Consider the following 18,256-nt stretch of genomic DNA (forward strand, 5'->3'; position numbering starts at 1 on the left):
TATTTTATCATTCCTCATAATAATCCTGTCTGATCACTACAGTTATAGCTGCTATCTCTGTTTCATGTGCATCATAAAATGAAACAGAAAGCTTTACGAAAATAAAATCTTCATGATTTTTTTTTTAAAAACCCTCATGAGTCCCACCTACACTGGAAAAAAATTGTGGGATCTGCTCACATCCCTCATGGTTAGCTTACTGTAATGCACCGTACAAAGAGATATCGTAGAAGGTTGGGCCACAGGCTGTAGCTGGTGCAGAACGCAATAGCCAGGTGGCTTGTGTGAGAAAGGTAAAAAAGGTAAAGGATCCCTGGACAGTTAAGTCCAGTCAAAGGCAGCTATGGGGTTGCAGTGCTCATCTTGCTTTCAGGCCGAGGGAGCTGGCGTTTGTCCACAGACAGCTTTCTGGGTCATGTGGCTAGCATGACTAAACTGCTTCTGGCGCAATGGAACACCATGACGGAAACCAGAACTCACGGAAACACCGTTTGCCTTCCTGCCACAGTGGTACCTATTTACCTACTTGCGCCGGTGTGCTTTCGAACTGCTAGGCAGGAGCTGGGGCAGAGCAGGAGGAGCTCACTCCGTCGCACAGATTCGAACCGCCAACCTTGCCATCAGCAAGCCCCAGAGGCTCAGTGGTTTAGACCACAGTGCCATCCATGTCAGGCTTGTGGGAGGAAACTACTGTCAGCATAGAACAGCCTGCTAGTGGGATTTGCACTTGCTACCAATCTGCTCCTGGGCTGAGTTCAAGGAGTTTGTACTCACATGCAAGTCCCTGTTCTGCTCAGTCCCAGATATATACAGCAGAGATTCTCCTGCAAGTTCCAAAGATCTCCAAAGCACACACCCAGAATGGGGCTTTTAGTGTCACTGTCTGTGTTCTGTGGAATGGCATCCCTTTCGGGGGGGGGGAGGGAATTGGGACCTTTTCCCACCTTTTCCAGCTAGATAAATAGATTTTAATAATGGGTGTCCACTTGTTATGGTTTTAGTCTTATTTTTATTTGTTGCCTTTGTGTATATAACTGCTTTTTAAAACATTTTTATATAAATTGCCTTGAGACGGTGGTTTAGAAGGCAATCAATTATTTTGTAAAAATATTTTTAAAATACTTTTCACGTAAAATACATTTCACTAATTTTACAATCATTTTGACATTTCAAGGTTTGACTTCCTTCCCCCTCTTTCTGCGGTTCCTTAAATTTATTTTTAATATCTTCTGCATATCCAAATTAACTTAATTTGTTCATTTATTCCTCTTCTTTAAATATATACTGGTATGAAACTGCAGGTTATTAGAATAATCCTACCAATGTTTTTATCTGTTTACAATTTATCTGTAAATATTCAATAAACCATTTCCATTCTTTTATTTTAAAAAAATGTTATCTTGATTTCTTATTCTTCTGGTAAGTTTCGCCATAGGCAATCATATTTAAGGCAATCCTCCTGTGGATTTTTGTTAAATGGGAAAACGGTAGATAAACAGAAGCAGAGCTGTAGAAAGAGATTTCCAGAAGATATACACAAATAGATAAATCTCGCTGGACGAAAAGAATAAGACTTGTGATGCTGACACACAGTCGTTAAACCCGTTGAGTATTGCTGATTAATTTACTTGCATTTCTGAAAATATATTATCATCAAGCAGAGTAAAAGGGAACCTTACTGAGAGAGGACACGATCCTGTAAATCTCCTTCATAATTTGGCTGTGCAGGGCTCTCTGGTCAGGACCCAGCAGAGCCCATTCCTCTTCAGTGAAACTGAGTCCTGAGAGAGAGGTGGGAGGGGGGGGAAATGCTTCCTTGCAGGACTTCCGGGTTAGCACCATCGGCGAAATGGCGGAGTTCCTCCGGTCAGAGGAACTGGCTCCGTGGAAACTGGGTCTACCCGCCACGGCGAAGGTGGGGACCTGCTAGAAATTCCAGGTGGAAGAAGCCTGGGAACGTGGGGTTCGGCAGAGCACCAGGAGCGCCTCCCCTACTCGCGGGGGACTCCTTTTTCGGACTCCGGAGTGAAGTAAGGTGATCGGCGCGGTGCTGCGAACTGACTGCTATTTTCACGGAGGGAAGTCGCATTGCCATTGCCGGAGAGCGCTGACTTTTTCCTGTCGACAATTGGACTCTAAACAAGTACCCATGAGTAGAAACGGAAAATTGGATCAAGAAATATCTTAATTTGGCACCGAAGCGGGAAGGTTCAAAACAGGAAGTCTGCCTTCCGCTTTCTGTAAATAGACTGACACAAAAATCTTGTAAGCTAATAGCCTGGAAAGTCACTTTACAAAGGTCGAAATTCCCTTCATTTATAACCATTAAAACCCCCTTGGAAGCAGGAGGGAAGGGGGGGAAATTAAACTGTTCAAGCCTGCTGGAGAGGGAGCAAAGGAGAATAAGTTTCCACCATCTCAAACCTGGGAACGGGGTGTCAGAGACAGAAATTATCGGAGACGTACATTGACTGTGAATGGAATATTTTGACAGTAAGAAAAAAGAGAAACAAGTTGATTCCAATGTTGCCTGTTGTATTTTAAAGAAACAAAATACAGTGGTGCCCCGCAAGACAAATGCCTCGCAAGACGGAAAACCTGCTAGACGAAAGGGTTTTCCGTTTTTGAGTTGCTTCGCAGGACGAATTTCCCTATGGGCTTGCTTCGCAAGACGAAAATGTCTTGTGAGTCTTGAGCTTTTTTTCCGCTCCCCCCCCTTTTTCTAAGCCGCTAATAGCCTTTTAGCCGCTAAGCCTTTAATAGCCGCTAAACCGCTAATGGCGCTAATCCGCTAAGCCACTAATAGGGTTGCTTCGCAAGAAAAAAAAACCACTAGACGAAGACACTCGCGGATCGGATTAATTTCGTCTTGCGAGGCACCACTGTATTCGAAAATTGAAAGTAACTTTCTTTTGTTGGACATGATTTAAAAAGATGGACACAAATAGAAATTGTATCCTCTAGAGGGATCTTGTCAAATTGTTGCTGCAGTTCACTTGGAGACTTCACAGCTGTGAGATTAACATCGTGGGACCAGACTGGTGACCTTGAATAAAAATGTGTTTGGAAGAAGTCCTGGTTCTTGCTTTTTGCAAGACAAGTGCTTTGTTGGAGCAGTTGCATGAGAAGTTGGATTTGATGACTGTTGTAATCAGTGAATGTGGACAAGTAGGGAATACTGACATAGAAATCATATAGGGACCAACCCAGGAAACTGGTTCGACTGGCCAAATGCAAGGGCAGACAATAATGAAGGAAACTACGGTTCTACCTCAAGCAACACAAATGGAGAGACCCGAGGCCCTACAGGAGCATAGGCCGCTGTTTTGGAAGAATGAACTTGAATTAGGCCAGAGGGAGTTTGGAGCTGAGGAGGCTCTCAACTTTGGAGAGATTTTGAAATATGCTGTTAAAGATCTTTTGGATTATATTGATGACTGTGGGGAGTGGGACTGTGGGGAATGGGCTGGTCTGATGCGGGGAGATGGACATGAGTATGGGTGGAAATTCCCCGGAGACCTACTCCCTAAGGAGAAAGGAAAGAAACTAAGAAAGAGACCAACAAAAGACAAGGAAAAGTGCAAAAATAAACAAGAAGAAAAAGATCTGCAGAAGAGGCATGGAAGAGACTTAAGAGCCTCGGATATCAGACTACCAGGTTGATGGACTAGATGGAATGGATAGCAAGGACTGACATAACCCAAGACCAGAAAGAAGGGACGTTGGATGAAAATTGGAAGTGTCTATAAAGAAAAATTTTTATTTTGGGAATTAGTGTAAAATTAATGAATATTGGGGAGAATGTTGGAATGAAATTGTCTGGCTTTAGCAGAAATGATATAAGGATAAATAAGTATTAAGTTTTTTAAGTTTTAAGGTATTTTATGGTATTTTATAGTAAGATAAGGTTAAGGTATTTTATGGTAAGATAAGGTAAAATTAAGTAAGGTAAATTGAATAATAGAATATGGTGAAAGATGGATAGGATATATAAAGTTAATTAATTGGTTATAAGCTAAAATATTGAAAGGATTTGCTGAAACAATGACTGAATCAGGATACAAGAAGAGGGAGGTGTGAGGAAGTTGGGGAAATAGGCAGATGAAAGATAGGATATGGAATGACTGATTTGTTTTTAACTATTTTTATTTTTCTGTATTTTGTATCTTTTTGTTTTCTTTTTCTTCACTTTTTTTTCTTCTTTTTCATATTTTTGTATTTCCTCTGAAATTTTAATAAATATTATTATATAAAAAAATGCTTCCTTGCAAATGTCAAAATAGACCGGCCTACAAGCAAAATCCCAAAGCCTTGTTAAGGGGAGGTGAATGGGGATTACCCTCAGGATTAATATACATTGGTACCTTGGTTCTCAAACTTAATCCATTCCGGAGGTCTGTTCCCAAACCAAAGCATTCCAAAACCAAGGCGCGCTTTCCCATAGAAAGTAATGCAAAATGGATTAATCCGTCCCAGACTTCTGAAAACAACCCCTAAAACAGCAATTGAACATGAATTTTACCATCTAATGAGACCATTGAGCCATAAAATGAAAGCAATAAACAATGTACTGCAACCACACGATCAATCAGTCGGTAGCTGAACTGGGTTCCACACAGTCACAAAAACAAAACAAAAGGAGCCGCAAAAACAATAATGCAAAATAAATAGCAAACACAGACAGACCTCAGTGTAACACTCAAAACGGAAGTGTGGCAACACTCAAAACGGAGCATGTTCAGCTTCCGAAAAAAGTTTGCAAACCGGAACACTTCCGGGTTTGCAGTGTTTGGGTTCCAAGTTGTTTTAGTACCAAGGTGTTTGAGAACCAAGGTGCCACTGTAAACAAATTTTACAAGGACAGGAAGACACACCACGGGCGGAATAATTGCCACACACAGGAAGAAGAAGGATACAGTCTGAGCGCCTCACTTGTAATTTTACAAATCATTTGCCTTATGAGGAACGGCTAAGGGAGCTGGGCATGTTTAGCCTGGAGAAGAGGAGGTTAAGGGGTGATATGATAGCCATGTTCAAATATATAAAAGGATGTCACATAGAGGGGGGGAGAAAGGTTGTTTTCTGCTGCTCCAGAGAAGCGGACACGGAGCAATGGATCCAAACTACAAGAAAGAAGATTCCACCTAAACATTAGGAAGAACTTCCTGACAGTAAGAGCTGTTTGACAGTGGAATTTGCTGCCAAGGAGTGTGGTGGAGTCTCCTCCTTTGGAGGTCTTTAAGCAGAGGCTTGACAACCATATGTCAGGAGTGCTCTGATGGTGTTTCCTGCTTGGCAGGGGGTTGGACTCGATGGCCCTTGTGGTCTATTCCAACTCTATGATTCTATGATTTAATGTGTCAACGCAAATACAAGTTATTAATATTGCAGTTGTATAAGGGATTGCTATTTTGACCGGAATGTAACTGAAATTAATTAGATTTTGGAACGCAGAAATAAAGAAAACCACCAAACCATTTGAATAACTGGTATTAGTTATTGTATTATAATTTGGCATTGTTATAATGAGGCTATTGGACTCCAACATGAATTTGACGAAATGCCAGGAAGACAGGAGTTAAAGAAATTGGAGTTCTTGTTGAAACTGCACTGAAAAGGATATATCAAGAACTCTGGCCAAAAGTTTCAATATAAGGAATAATTCCTACTCAAGAGTTGAAGTGAAAAACGTGTATACTGTATTCTGCTAAGAATAACAGTTTGAAGCTAGTAGTAAATTTAAACACAACGTGTAAGTACGATAGTTTTAAAGTAATGGTAAGTTTGGATACAACGTTTAAGTACAGAAATAATGTAGTTTCAAATATACAGTGCTATAGTACAAAGGTACATGAAATACCAGTGCACAACAATTGTTTTATACAAGTCTCAATAGCAGTCAAAAAGAGTCCATATTATATAAAATCAAAATAAAGAATAAAGGATCAAATAGGGCCAAAAAGGAGTATCCGGAGTGTGAATCAGATGTACGACTCAGTAGTGGTGACCAGGACAGGGCCCTGTTTCGGAGTACACGCCTTCTTCAGCTCGGTTTTTTGACGACTATAAATCTGTTGGAAGTCAGTATCATTTAATTCTTTTATGTTTCTTTTTCGACATGTGTCTTAGATAATTACATCCAAGTTTTCTTCCGTTTCTCTGTGCGTAACTGAAATAAATAAGATTTTGGAACGCAGAAATAAAGAAAACCACCAAACCATTTGAATAACTGGTATTAGTTATTGTATTATAATTTGGCATTGTTATAATGAGGCTATTATTGGACTCCAACATGAATTTGATGAAATGCCGGGAAGACAGGAGTGCCTGGCGTGCTCTGGTCCATGGGGTCACGAAGAGTCGGACTCGCCTAAACAACAATTATTGGACTGTAATCGAAAACTAAGAAAAATTATTATATATAAAAAACACGTAATATAACATTGCATTTAAAAAAAAAAAAAAAAACCTTCACAGGGCTACTTTCCGATGCCTTCTAAAGGTTATTCCACCGATCTAAAAATTGCAGAGCTGGGAAAGGAAGCCACATTTTCCTCCTCCTCCTGAGTTTTCCCCTGCCGCTGATTTCCATCGCACGGGAGGCAAATGCCAGGAACCCTCCCCGCCCCAGATCGAACCCCCATCCCTGTGGATTCAAGAGGCAGCGAGTTCCAAAGTCTAGCTGCTGCCACGCCAATAAAAGACCGATTTTTTACAGGTACCACGTGGCACCACTAATCGATCAAAGCAGTAGAGGGGCGTCTATAGTCCGGCAGAAACAGGGGGGAAGAGAGAGTTTGGGGGCCTTGCAAGGAGGTCGCAAGATGCACTTGGGGCCCCACTTTGCGTCTGAACTGCAGGGAGAAACCCCCAAGCCTCAAAAGTGTGTGGGGTGTGTGTTTGTTTTTGTCCCTTTCTTCTCTCCCCCAGCCCCAAATAAATCAAGTCCCCCTCCTCTCCGCCTCCTTCTCTTCCTAGTAGCCCGATCCCACCCACCCAATGTCGCTTTGTTTCTCTGAAGAGCTCTGATCATTTCTCTCTGTGCCAGAGAAGGAGGGGGAGATGCAACTTCACAGAATCACAGGCTGGCAGAGTGGGAAGGGATCGCCAGCGGTCATCTAGCCCAACCCGCTGCAAATGCAGGATTCGAACCCAGGACCCAGAGAATCTGATTGCACGGCCAGCTCCCTTTCCATTTCCCCCGCGTTAATGTCTGCCGTGCATGTTTCTGCCTAATACTAATAGAGGGGATTTTTGTCTGTGTGTGTTTTTTGCTGCTCGATTTTCCAAGGGTTAAGATGAACGGAGCTTCCGTTGCTAGAGAGGAAAGCCATCGGGGGAGGAGTTTCCCTCCGTCTCCCAGTCCTTTTCCTGCCCGGCTCCTCACGTGGAGGGAAGCGGCTGCTCTGCACCCCCCCCCCCGGTGCCCCCTCCCGGCGCTGCATCCGAGGCCGGATCCGGTGAGACACCCCCCTCCCCCGACCCCTTTGTGCATTGGGCTGGAGGGGATCCACAGGGTCGCAGGGAGGAAGATGCGAGGAGACCCCCCCTCCCTGGGATGGGGTTGCAATTTGGGGTTGGGGGTATCAACCGATTGCTAGGGTGCAACTGGGAGAAAGCGAGACCCTCGCCCCCTTTCGCCCCGGGATCTACTGGGTAAGATCCGTTTCTCCGCTAAAGATCCCAGGGAGCGCCGCTGGCTTTCCTTGCCTTCCCTTCCTCCTCTCTGCAAAGCCAGGAGAAGAGGGTCCTTTGCTTTTTTTCTGCGAGGTGGGGGGCACTTGCAGACTTTGCAAGAGACACACGGAGGGGGCCTTCGGTCATGGAAATGTAGAGCTGGGAGGGACCCCGTGGGTCGTCATCATCATAATAATAAAAATAAAATTTTATTTATATCCCACCCTCCCCAGCCGAAGCTGGGCTCAGAGCATAGCTGTCAACTTTCCCCTTTTTTAAAGGGAAATTCCCTTATTCCGAATAGGATTCCTCGCAAGAAAAGGGAAAAGTTGACAGCTATGGCTCAGAGTGGCTAACAACAGTAAAAGTAACAGTTTACATAAAATCACAATCAATTCATTCTAAAATCAATTCATTCTAAAATCAAGAATCAAATTAATGGCAACCGTTGGGCTAGAGTTCTGTGAGGATCGCCAAAGGAGGGGGCCAGGCTGTGCCTTGGCCAAAGTCCAGGCGGAACAGCTCTGTCTTGCAGGCCCTGCGGAAAGATGTCAAGTCCCGCAGGGCCCTAGTCTCTTGTGACAGAGCGTTCCACCAGATCGGGGCCACGGCTGAAAAAGCCCTGGCTCTGGTTGAGGCCAGCCCAACCTCCCTGTGGCCCGGGACCTCCAAGAAGACCGTAAGGTCCTCTGTGGGACATACCAGGAGAGGCAGTCCCATAGGTACGAGGGTCCTAGGCTCGTATAGGGTCATCTAGCCTAACTCCCTACAATGCCAGAATCTCAACTCGCTCACGCACAACAGACGACCGTCCAACCTCTGCTTAAACTCTCCACAAATGTGGAGGGGAGTGCGTAAGGCAGTTGGATGGTGTCTTCTGTGTCTCGTTCCAGCAACTGCATTGCATGGGGTTGGGCTAGATATGATACGATAATCCAGTGTTTCCCAACCGGTGTTCCGCGGCACACGAGTGTGCCGTGAGACATCGGCTGGTGTGCCGCGAGATGCCTGGAGGGAGGCGGGCGAGTCGGGCGGCGAGAGGCGGGGCGGGGGCGGCGAGGAGAGGCCGCGCCTCCTGCTGCTGCCTGGCGCTCCTCCTCGCAGCCGGCAGCGCTGCCTGGGCGCCTCCGCGCGACTCTGCCTCGCTGGGTTTGGTCTCCCAGCAGAGACGGGTCACACGCGCACCTCCCTCCCTCCCTCAGCCTGCGCGGAGGGAGAGCCAGAGAGAGGCATCGCTCCTGCGCGGCGGGAGAGGGAGCAGCCGGAGCGATGCCCCAAACGAGCTGAATTCCGAGCGAGGGACTGAGGGGGGAGGGAAAAAACTTTCACTTTCGTGCGTCCTCCCGGCGTGACGCTGCGCGCTGACGTCACGGGGCGGGGCTTTAATGGTGGTGTGCCGCGAGATTTTTTTTCAGTAAACAGGTGTGCCGTTGCCCAAAAAAGTTTGGGAAACACTGCGATAATCTTTATTGTCATTGTCCCATACAGAACAACGAAATTGAAAAAATCTACACCAAACATTCAAAAACCAACAAGCCTGCTATCCCAGCCTGGTTAGCCCCCTAAAAACTCTGATACCCCATAATTAAATACAATATTCTCCCATAGAGACCACCTTACACTGCGTTTAAAACCAAAATCGCATTTGGATAGAAACTGTTTCTCAGGCGGCTAGTCCTAGTCTTTATAACCCTGTACCTTCTTTCAGAAGCTGAAAGAGATCATTTCCAGCGTTCGCACTATCCTGCGCTATCTCTGCAGCTTTCTTGTGACACCTGGAAGCATAGATTTGATCCAAGGTGGGAAGAGTGCACCCAATTATTCTCTCCGCAGTCTTTACAACCCTGGACAGCATTGTTTTTCCCCTGACTGTGCAGCTCCCAAACCACACACACAGACCATAAGTTAATACACTCTCCACAGTACAATGGTAAAATGCCATCAACAGTTCCTTTGAGAGATTGTTTTTCCGGAGGATTCTCAGAAAATATAACCTCTGCTGTGCTCTCTTCATCAGGTCTTTGCTGTTTTCTCCCCAGGTTAGGTCATCTCTCAACTCCATTCCCAGAAATCCAAACGCGGAGACCCGTTCCATGCACTTCCCCTCAATAATAAGTGGCTGAATATTCAATTTACATTTCCTAAAGTCCACAATAATCTCTTTTGTTTTCTTTAAGTTAAGTAGTAAGTTGTTTTTCCCGCCCCACTCCCCCATCTGCTCAACTTCCTTTCTATAGGCCGCCTCTCCCTCTCCAGCCGTGATTAAACCAACCACCGTTGTATCATCTGCAAACTTAATGATCTTATTACTGGGGTATTTGGGGGCACAGTCAGTAGATGGCTCTTGGCATCCCTTCTAACTTTGCCATTCGATGAACTCCTGCAGCCAAAATGGTGCCAAACGTCTCACTCTGCTTTCCAGACCTCCAGACACAAGCCTGCACCCTGGGGAGGTCACTTCAGTGCTGTGATTTGACTTCACCCCCGGATCCGCACTCCATTGCTTCTTGAGGCAAACAGATGCCCCAACACACACACACACAGAGAGAGAGAGAGAGAGAGAGAGAGAGAGAGAGAGAAGATGCTGCTGACAGGAGAAGAAAAGTATTTCTCTCCAGCTGACAGGAGATTTGGGACTCCTCATATATCTCTACACACACCCCCACACACCCCCAAGACAGAAGCTGGAGATTTGGAGTTTTGCAAGTGGGGTTATGGTTCCAACAGCTGGAAACTGGGAGCTTTTTAATAGAATCATCATAATACAGTGGTACCTCGGGTTAAGAACTTAATTCGTTCCAGAGGTCCGTTCTTAACCTGAAACTGTTCTTAACCTGAGGTACCACTTTAGCAAATGGGGCCTCCCGCTGCCACCACACGATTTCTGTTCTCATCCTGAGGTAAAGTTTTTAACCTGAGGTACTATTTCTGGGTTAGCGGAGTCTGTAACCTGAAGCATTTGTAACCTGAGGTACCACTGCAATAATAAATTATTATTTATACACCCAAGGTCATCTTGTTCAAGCCCTTGCAATGCAGGAATCCTGATCCGGTTTTCCTTGGGTGGGGCCAAACCACCAACATGCCTAGTTAAAGTTTTGTGAGCTGCAACCTGGAAGCAGATGTGGAGAGTTTCTCCCTTTGCAAATAGATATGGTCAAAGGAAGGGAGCAGAGCTGTCAACATTTCCATTTTTTAAAGGGAAATTCCCTTATTCCGAATAGGATTCCTCGCAAGAAAAGGGGAAAGTTGACAGCTATGGAAGGGGGGGAGGGGAATCTAGAGGTGGTCCTGATCCAGACTTTGCATGAGGGATTTGGCACCTGACATGGTTGTGATGAAGGTTTATGTTTTTGTTAATATAAAAAGGACAATGCCATCTGGTCCAGAATCCTGTTCTCACAGTGGCCAACCAGTTGCTGGTGTTTTGTATGATTTGATGGTTGTTGTTTTTTACACCTGATTTTTTGAACACATTTTAAAATGAAATTGAATAGCCTGTGTTGTGCCTGAATATAATATCGAAGCACAGGTGGATGGAGGCGTGTTGTGTTTTCCTCTAGGCATTGTGCCTGTCTAATAATAGGATATGGACAAAGGGTCCCAGTTAGTGAGATGCAAGGATGTAGCGAATGGGCAATGGGATCAGTTGTGTGGGAAATGGAGCCTCCGTATACAGCAGCAGCCTACCTGAACTCGGACGCAGCAAAGAGATGTTACTTTGATCTACGTGAAACCGTTAAAAATGTTCCCAACGAGAGCGAAAACACACCTTCATTAGTAATGTTGGTTTCAACAGCTTAATACACTGTCTGCAAGTCGGGGCAACACATGAAACATCAGATCCTGGACCTGGTGATTTTGGAGCAGTTCCTGGCTGTCCTTCAGCGGAGATGGAGAACTGGGTCAGAGAATGTGGAGCAGAGTCCAGTTCCCAAATGGGGGCCTTGACTAAAAGTTTCCTCCTGAGTCAGGCAGAGCAGCAGGTGAGCGCAAAATTGCTGAACTCTTTCCGAAAGTCCCGCAAGGAGGAATGTGCCAAGCCACAGAGGCCTTTGCCTCTGTCCTTAACTTTCCTAATAATCCTTGCCATTCATTGCTGTTTCAGCTCCAGGATCTGTTTGCAGAAGTGGCCACAGATTTCCACGGGGCAGAGAAGCTTCCCTCAGACGCCAGAGAGAATCCCCTACATAGGCAGTCTGTGCCAGAGAGTGACTTAGGTGACACCTCGCTGGGTAAGTTTTAAATTGATCATTTTTTATTGATTAGGGTGGGTCTGGCCTGGGAGGCCTCTTTTGGCAGGGTCTCATCAACGTTCATGGGGAAAAAAATTATTAAAGCCTTCAAATTTCATTTTTTGTGTCACATGCTGTTAACGAAAGCCCGTAATTTATTTGTGTATTAAACTTTTTAAATTATTAAATCTATAAACTGTGTGTTAAATATTATATATACAGTGGTACCTCTGGTTGCGAACGGGATCTGTTCCGGAGGCCCGTTCACAACATGAAAAGAGTGCAACCCGTGGGTTGTGATTTGCCACTTCTGCACATGCACGTGACGTCATTTTGCGCTTCTGCGCATGCGCGAGCGGCGAATCCCAGAAGTAACCCTTTCTGGTACTTCCGGGTCGCCGCAGGACGTAATCTGAAAGAACGTAACATGAAGCGGACGTAACATAAGGTATGACTGTATAATATTAAATCTATTGCGAATGCTTCAATCTTCAATATGGAAATCTAATTAAGTGTGTGGCCCCCTTATTCTACGTCAGAGTTCTCTTGCGGCCCATGAGAAGTTGACCGCCCTGCCGTAAATCTGTGAGATGCATTTGATGTTTTCCCGAAATGGGGCACGACAGCATGCTGGTTTTCAGACTTCTCCCCAGCTCAGAAAGGCGTTCCTTTGCGACCCCTTGGATTTCTCCACAAGAGGAAAAATGGGATGAGCTGTACAGGGGCGCCGACTTATAAAAAATATTGGGGGAGCCCACGAAAGCTCATGAATAATAAATAAGCTCATGAATATGCAGATAAAGTGGCGCCGTCTCCTCGTGAGCGAATAGGGGAGAGCGTGCTGCGCCTATTAATCAGCTCCGAAGGAAATTGGGTGGAGCTTTTGCTCGGGAGGGAGGACAGGAGGCATGCAGCCCGACCCTGTGCATTTTGGGCTGGGGGAGGGGCGGCGGTGGCGCTCTGCTGGAGGGACGCCCGAGATTATTGGGGGGGCAGAGCCCCCCCAAACGAATTTTTGAGGGGGCTCGGGCCCCCTCAGGCCCCATGGAGTCGGCGCCTATGTAGCTGTAGTTTTGCACAACTAAACCGCATAATGCAAAGGGACGTTCAAGATATATAGGACGGCTGTGTCGTTTTGTGATGTCAACCCGGACCTAGAAATTTCAAAAGAATGCATTAAATTAAAAGAAAAGAGAAATTTGTCATGCAGCCTCTGAGATTAACGTCTGCTCTGATGGCCTCCCGTCACCTTTCTCTCACACAGGTGGTGGAATAATGCCAGCAACAACTCCTTGGGCGTCTTTTCTTCATGGGGGAGCGGAAGAACCTGTACAAGTGACATTTCAGGTAGGTGGAAGCATCCCCGGGAAGGCTGCCAAGAGGAAGCCAAGTGCCTCTGCTCATCTCCCTGCATCTGAGCAATTCTCTGTCCTCCTTATAGAATCATAGCATCTTAGAGTTGGAAGGGACCCAACGGTCATCTAGTCCAACCCCCCCCCCCACAATGCAGGAATCTCATCGCTTCTTTCTAGGCTGCCCACCGAGGAGGCTGTGAGTGCCACCCGAGAAATCCTGCAGGATAATACCCAGCCACTTCTCGATACGATAAACTTTATTGTCCTTGTCCCATACAGAACAATGAAATTGAAAAAATCTACCTCAGACATCAAAAACCAACAAGCCTGCTATCCCAGATATCCCAGCCTGGTTAGCCCCCTAAAAACTCTGATACCCCATAATGAAATACAATATATTCCCACAGAGACTACCTTACACTGCGTTTAAAACCAAAATCGCATTTGGATAGAAACTGTTTCTCAGGCGGCTAGTCCTAGTCTTTATAACCCTGTACCTTCTTCCAGAAGGCAGAAGCCGAAAGAGATCATTTCCGGGGTGCGCACTATCCTGCGCTATATCTGCAGCTTTCTTGTGACACCTGGAAGCATAGATTTGATCCAAGGTGGGAAGAGTGCACCCAATTATTCTCTCTGCAGTCTTTACAACCCTGGACAGCATTGTTCTCTCTCCCTCTCTCTCTCTCTCTCTCTCTCTCTCTCTCTCTCTCTAAATTTTATTAAATTTTCTGTTTTACAATTTTAAAAATTCATTTAAACAAGCTTGAAGTATCAATGACTTCACTTCTTTTCTTTCCGTGGTTCATTTTGCATAGCATAAATCCTTGCATATTTTATATAAACTCAATCATCCAGTATTCCGTTATTACTTCCACCAAAACTTATTTGCACTGCTGAATTTATCTTAATGCTGCCCACGTTTTCAAGTGTACACAATTTCCCCCCATATATTCAATAAACATTTTCCAATCTTCTCTAAATGTATGCTCTTCTTGTTCTCTTATTCTATATGTTATATCCGCAGGCTGCACACATTCCATCAGTTTAAGTTGCCATTCTTTGGTTGGGACCTCGCTCGTTTTCCATTTTGGGGCTAACCAAACACGGGCCGCAGTAGTGACATACTTAAATAACCTTTTTTGACATCTGGGCATTTCCATTTGAATTATCCTCAACAGAAAAGACTCTGATTTTTTTTTGGGGGGGAGTGCTTTTAAACATTTTTTTCAATTCATTATAAATTATTTCCCAATACTCATTTACCCTTTGTCCACCACATATGAAAGGACGTTCCTTCTACCTCTTTGCATCTCAAGCATTTACCTGATTCAATCTTATACATCTTAGCATTTCTAAAGGTAAAGGTAAAGGGACCCCTGACCATTAGGTCCAGTCATGGCTGACTCTGGGGTTGCGGCACTCATCTCGCTTTAGTGGCCGGCGTACAGCTTCCGGGTCATGTGGCCAGCATGACTAAGCCGCTTCTGGCGAACCAGAGCAGCGCACGGAAACGCCGTTTACCTTCCCACCGGAGTGGTACCTGTTTATCTACTTGCACTTTGATGTGCTTTCGAACTGCTAGGTTGGCAGGAGCAGGGACTGAGCAACAGGAGCTCACCCCTTCGCGGGGATTCGAACCACAGCACCACCCACATCCCACCTGCCACCTGCGTATGCCTGCTCGGGGTCAAATACCACCTGTAAATCATTTTCAAGTAGTTCTCCTTCAGGGAATAACATGCTGTAAACTTCAGCCACTTTTCCTTGTTGAGTCTTCCGGATTTTGCAAGTAGAGAATTGTGAGATTGTCTGCGAAAGGGCCAATGTTTTCCTTTTCTTTTCAGGCCCGAATTTATTTTGAGGACGTGGCAGTGTATTTCACAGCAGAGGAATGGGCTCTGCTGGATTCTGACCAGAGAGCTCTGCACAGAGAAGTCATGGAGGAGAATTATCTTCTCGTCGCCTGTCTCGGTAAGACGTTGTGTCTTCAGCTCTTTTACTGGTTGTGTTTGTGTAAATGGTTGTAGGGCTTCTATTGCATTGGGACCTCGCTTTGGATCCTTTCCCTAGTGCAGTCTTCTTCAACCTTGGATCCCCAAATGTTGGACTTCCATCATCCCTGACCAGCCCATCTAAGATAGCTGGGATGATGGGGGTTGTAGTCCATCAGTCTTGGCAGAACCAAGGTTGAAAAACATTTCCTTAGTGGATGATGGTAGTTAATTAGAGTGCATGCGATTGTTCTTAACTACCATAGCTTTGCAATGTTTTAAATGATATTTTTATTGATATGTTTGCCACCCATGGCTCTCTTGGGGAAGAAGGGTGGGATATAAACCGAAGGAATAATAATTATTGTTCCTCCACGGGTGACCCTCGAGGTCCCTTCCGATTCTGTGATTCTATTCTATTCCTCATTATGTCCATGAATTATTATTATTTTTACATGTCCACAGGACACTTCTTGTATACGAGGACGTTTCGCCATCCTTGTAGCTGTTGTAAATGCAAATTTTGGTCGGTGGCATTTGCAAATCTTTTTTTTTCTCTCCCCAAAACTTCTGGTGTGTGTTGCGTTCCAAAAGCAAGGAAGGATTGGACCCTGATTAATAAAATACACACGAGGCTTGACCAGCAAGACTCTGGGAGGAGGTGCCAGTAATAATCTGTCACACCCTAGCCCAGGCCCCTTATATTAACAAAAGAAGTTATAACACAGTGCTTGTAAGAACCAATCAGATGTCCTCTGAGCATTTCAAAAACATCCCCACGTGGGACAAAGTTAGATCAGAGAAATCCTTTTAACTACAAAGAAACTATTTCCTACTTGAGCATGCATACATGGTTCAGAGTAAATAAAATAGGAATAGGAGGAATGCATTTAGTACCCCCGGAGGTCATAAACAACAGTAAACAGGAGATGAAGGATGGCAATGAAAAATAGTATTTACCATCTTGTGAACTCTCTTCCTGGCCCTTAAAGGTAAAGCTAAAGGGACCCCTGACTATTAGGTTCAGTCGTGACTGACTCTGGGGTTGCAGTGCTCATCTTGCTTTGTTGGCCAAGTGAGTCGGCGTACAGCTTCCGGGTCATGTGGCCAGCAGGACTAAGCCACTTCTGGCGAACCAGAGCCGCGCACGGCAACGCCGTTTACCTTCCCGCCGGAGCGGTACCTATTTATCTACTTGCACTTTGACGTGCTTTCGAACTGCTAGGTTGGCAGGAGCAGGGACTGAGCAACGGGAGCTCACCCCGTAGCGGGGATTCAAACCGCCGACCTTCTGATCGGCCAGTCCTAGGTTCTGTGGTTTAACCCACAGCGCCACCCGCATCCTGGCCCTTAAGATCTACCTAAAGATTAACAAATCTACATCAAAGTAACCTACTATCTTTATGGCTCAGGATGCCTGGTGAAGCAACCAGTCCGTGTTTAAGAATGCTTATACGTGACTGTCAGGCAGAGAGAAAGAAAATGGCAGAGGTGCAGAGGCTTGTGGGATTCGATCAGAAATTATTGTCAATGAATCCAGCCCAGTCAAAGCAATGCTTTCATCGCTGACACAATGGCGTGCTCCATTTTTCATAATTCCTCATAGCAATCCAACCTGACCCCCACGGTGTGCAAATGTTTCACCACTGTAGATGTTGTCACTCCACTGAGAAAGGTTTTCACCCAAGCGGCAGAGCATCTCTTTTGCCTGCAGAAGGTTTCCGGTTCAATCTTGGGCGTCTTCAGGTAGGGCTCAGAAAACCCCAGCTTGAAACCTTGGAGAGATGATGTCTTCCCTACTATCTTTGTCTCTCACAGGTGACAAGATGATGCTGGCAAGACCCCCTCACCCGTCCCTTCCTCGCGCTGGAGGGGAAGCAGTTGCTGTTGCAAACGATCAGGTATGGATCAGGGAAGAATCATTGGGGAGAAGGAGGAGCCTTCTCATCTCCCTGGTCCTGATGGAAATTCTCTCCTCATCTTTGCTTCTGCCAGAGCTGCCCAAGAGAAAGGCAGTGATATATAATGAATTGAAAAGGATGTTTAAAATAACGTTCGTAAAAAATAAAATAAAAAACCACCCAGAAGCTTTTCTTTTGGGAATTATAGAGACAGAACGACCTAAACTGTATAGAAATTTATTTATTTGTGCTGCTACAGCGGCAGGAATGTTACTCGCCCCCAATATGGAAAGAAGTCCCAGCAAAGGAAGAATGGATACAAAAACTTAAGGAATATGCGGAAATGGCAAAACTTACCAGAAGAATAAAAAATCGAGATAACAAACTTCTTTATATAAAAGAATAGAAATGGTTTATTGAACATTTACAGATAAATTGCAAACAGATAAGAACATTGGCAGGATTATTGTAATAACCTGCAGTATATATTTAAAGTAGATTAATAAATGAGCAAATTAAGTTAATTGGGATATGCAGAAGATATTAAAAATAAATTTAAGGAACTGCAGAAAGAGCATAGCTGTCAATGTTTCCCTTTTTTTAAGGGAAATTCCCTTATTCCGAATAGGATTCCTCGCAAGAAAAGGGAGAAGTTGAGAGCTATGAGAAAGAGGGGGAAGGAAGTCAAGCTTTGAAATGTCGAAATGATTGTAAAATTAGTGAAATGTATATTATTATTATTATTATTATTATTATTATTATTATTATTAAACCTGAAAAGTATAAGTTAAGAGAGAGAGAGAGAGAAAGGCTGTGAAGGCCTCCTCAGAAGGTTTAACTTCTGTGGGATAATACACAGCCGTTCTCCCCTGATGAGACTTCTGGGTTTTGCTAGCAGACGCTCTTAATTTCTGTCAAGACACAAATGTTTCCTTCTCTTTCAGGGTCCGTGGTCCTTTGAGGCTGTGTCTGTGTATTTCACTGAGGAGGAGTGGGCTCTCCTGGATCCTGACCAGAGAGCTCTTCACAGGGATGTCATGGAGGAGAATTATCGCCTCGTCACCTCTCTCAGTAAGACTTTCTTAAGGCCAGTCAAG

The 18,256-nt window shown here is 44.9% G+C and overlaps 2 protein-coding genes across 2 annotated transcripts in view; both read left to right on the forward strand.

Moving 5' to 3' along the window:
• LOC308578971 (uncharacterized protein) overlaps positions 1 to 18,256 on the forward strand; it is an 82,517-nt gene that overhangs the window by 55,462 nt on the left and 8,799 nt on the right. The window lies entirely within an intron of this gene.
• Positions 1 to 18,256, forward strand: part of LOC308579754 (zinc finger protein 560-like) — a gene marked incomplete at its 3' end in the record, with an annotated part of 31,436 nt that overhangs the window by 10,874 nt on the left and 2,306 nt on the right. The window contains exons 2-7 of the mRNA XM_081180688.1: positions 11,477 to 11,663; positions 11,786 to 11,912; positions 13,177 to 13,259; positions 15,112 to 15,238; positions 17,077 to 17,159; positions 18,104 to 18,246. Coding sequence (XP_081036814.1) covers positions 11,571 to 11,663; positions 11,786 to 11,912; positions 13,177 to 13,259; positions 15,112 to 15,238; positions 17,077 to 17,159; positions 18,104 to 18,246 — 656 coding nt within the window. The 5' untranslated portion in view covers positions 11,477 to 11,570. The remainder of the gene's footprint in view (positions 1 to 11,476; positions 11,664 to 11,785; positions 11,913 to 13,176; positions 13,260 to 15,111; positions 15,239 to 17,076; positions 17,160 to 18,103; positions 18,247 to 18,256) is intronic.

This window comes from Podarcis bocagei (assembly GCF_964188305.1).
Source record: "Podarcis bocagei genome assembly, chromosome: 2".
NCBI classification, from domain to species: Eukaryota; Metazoa; Chordata; class Lepidosauria; order Squamata; family Lacertidae; genus Podarcis; species Podarcis bocagei.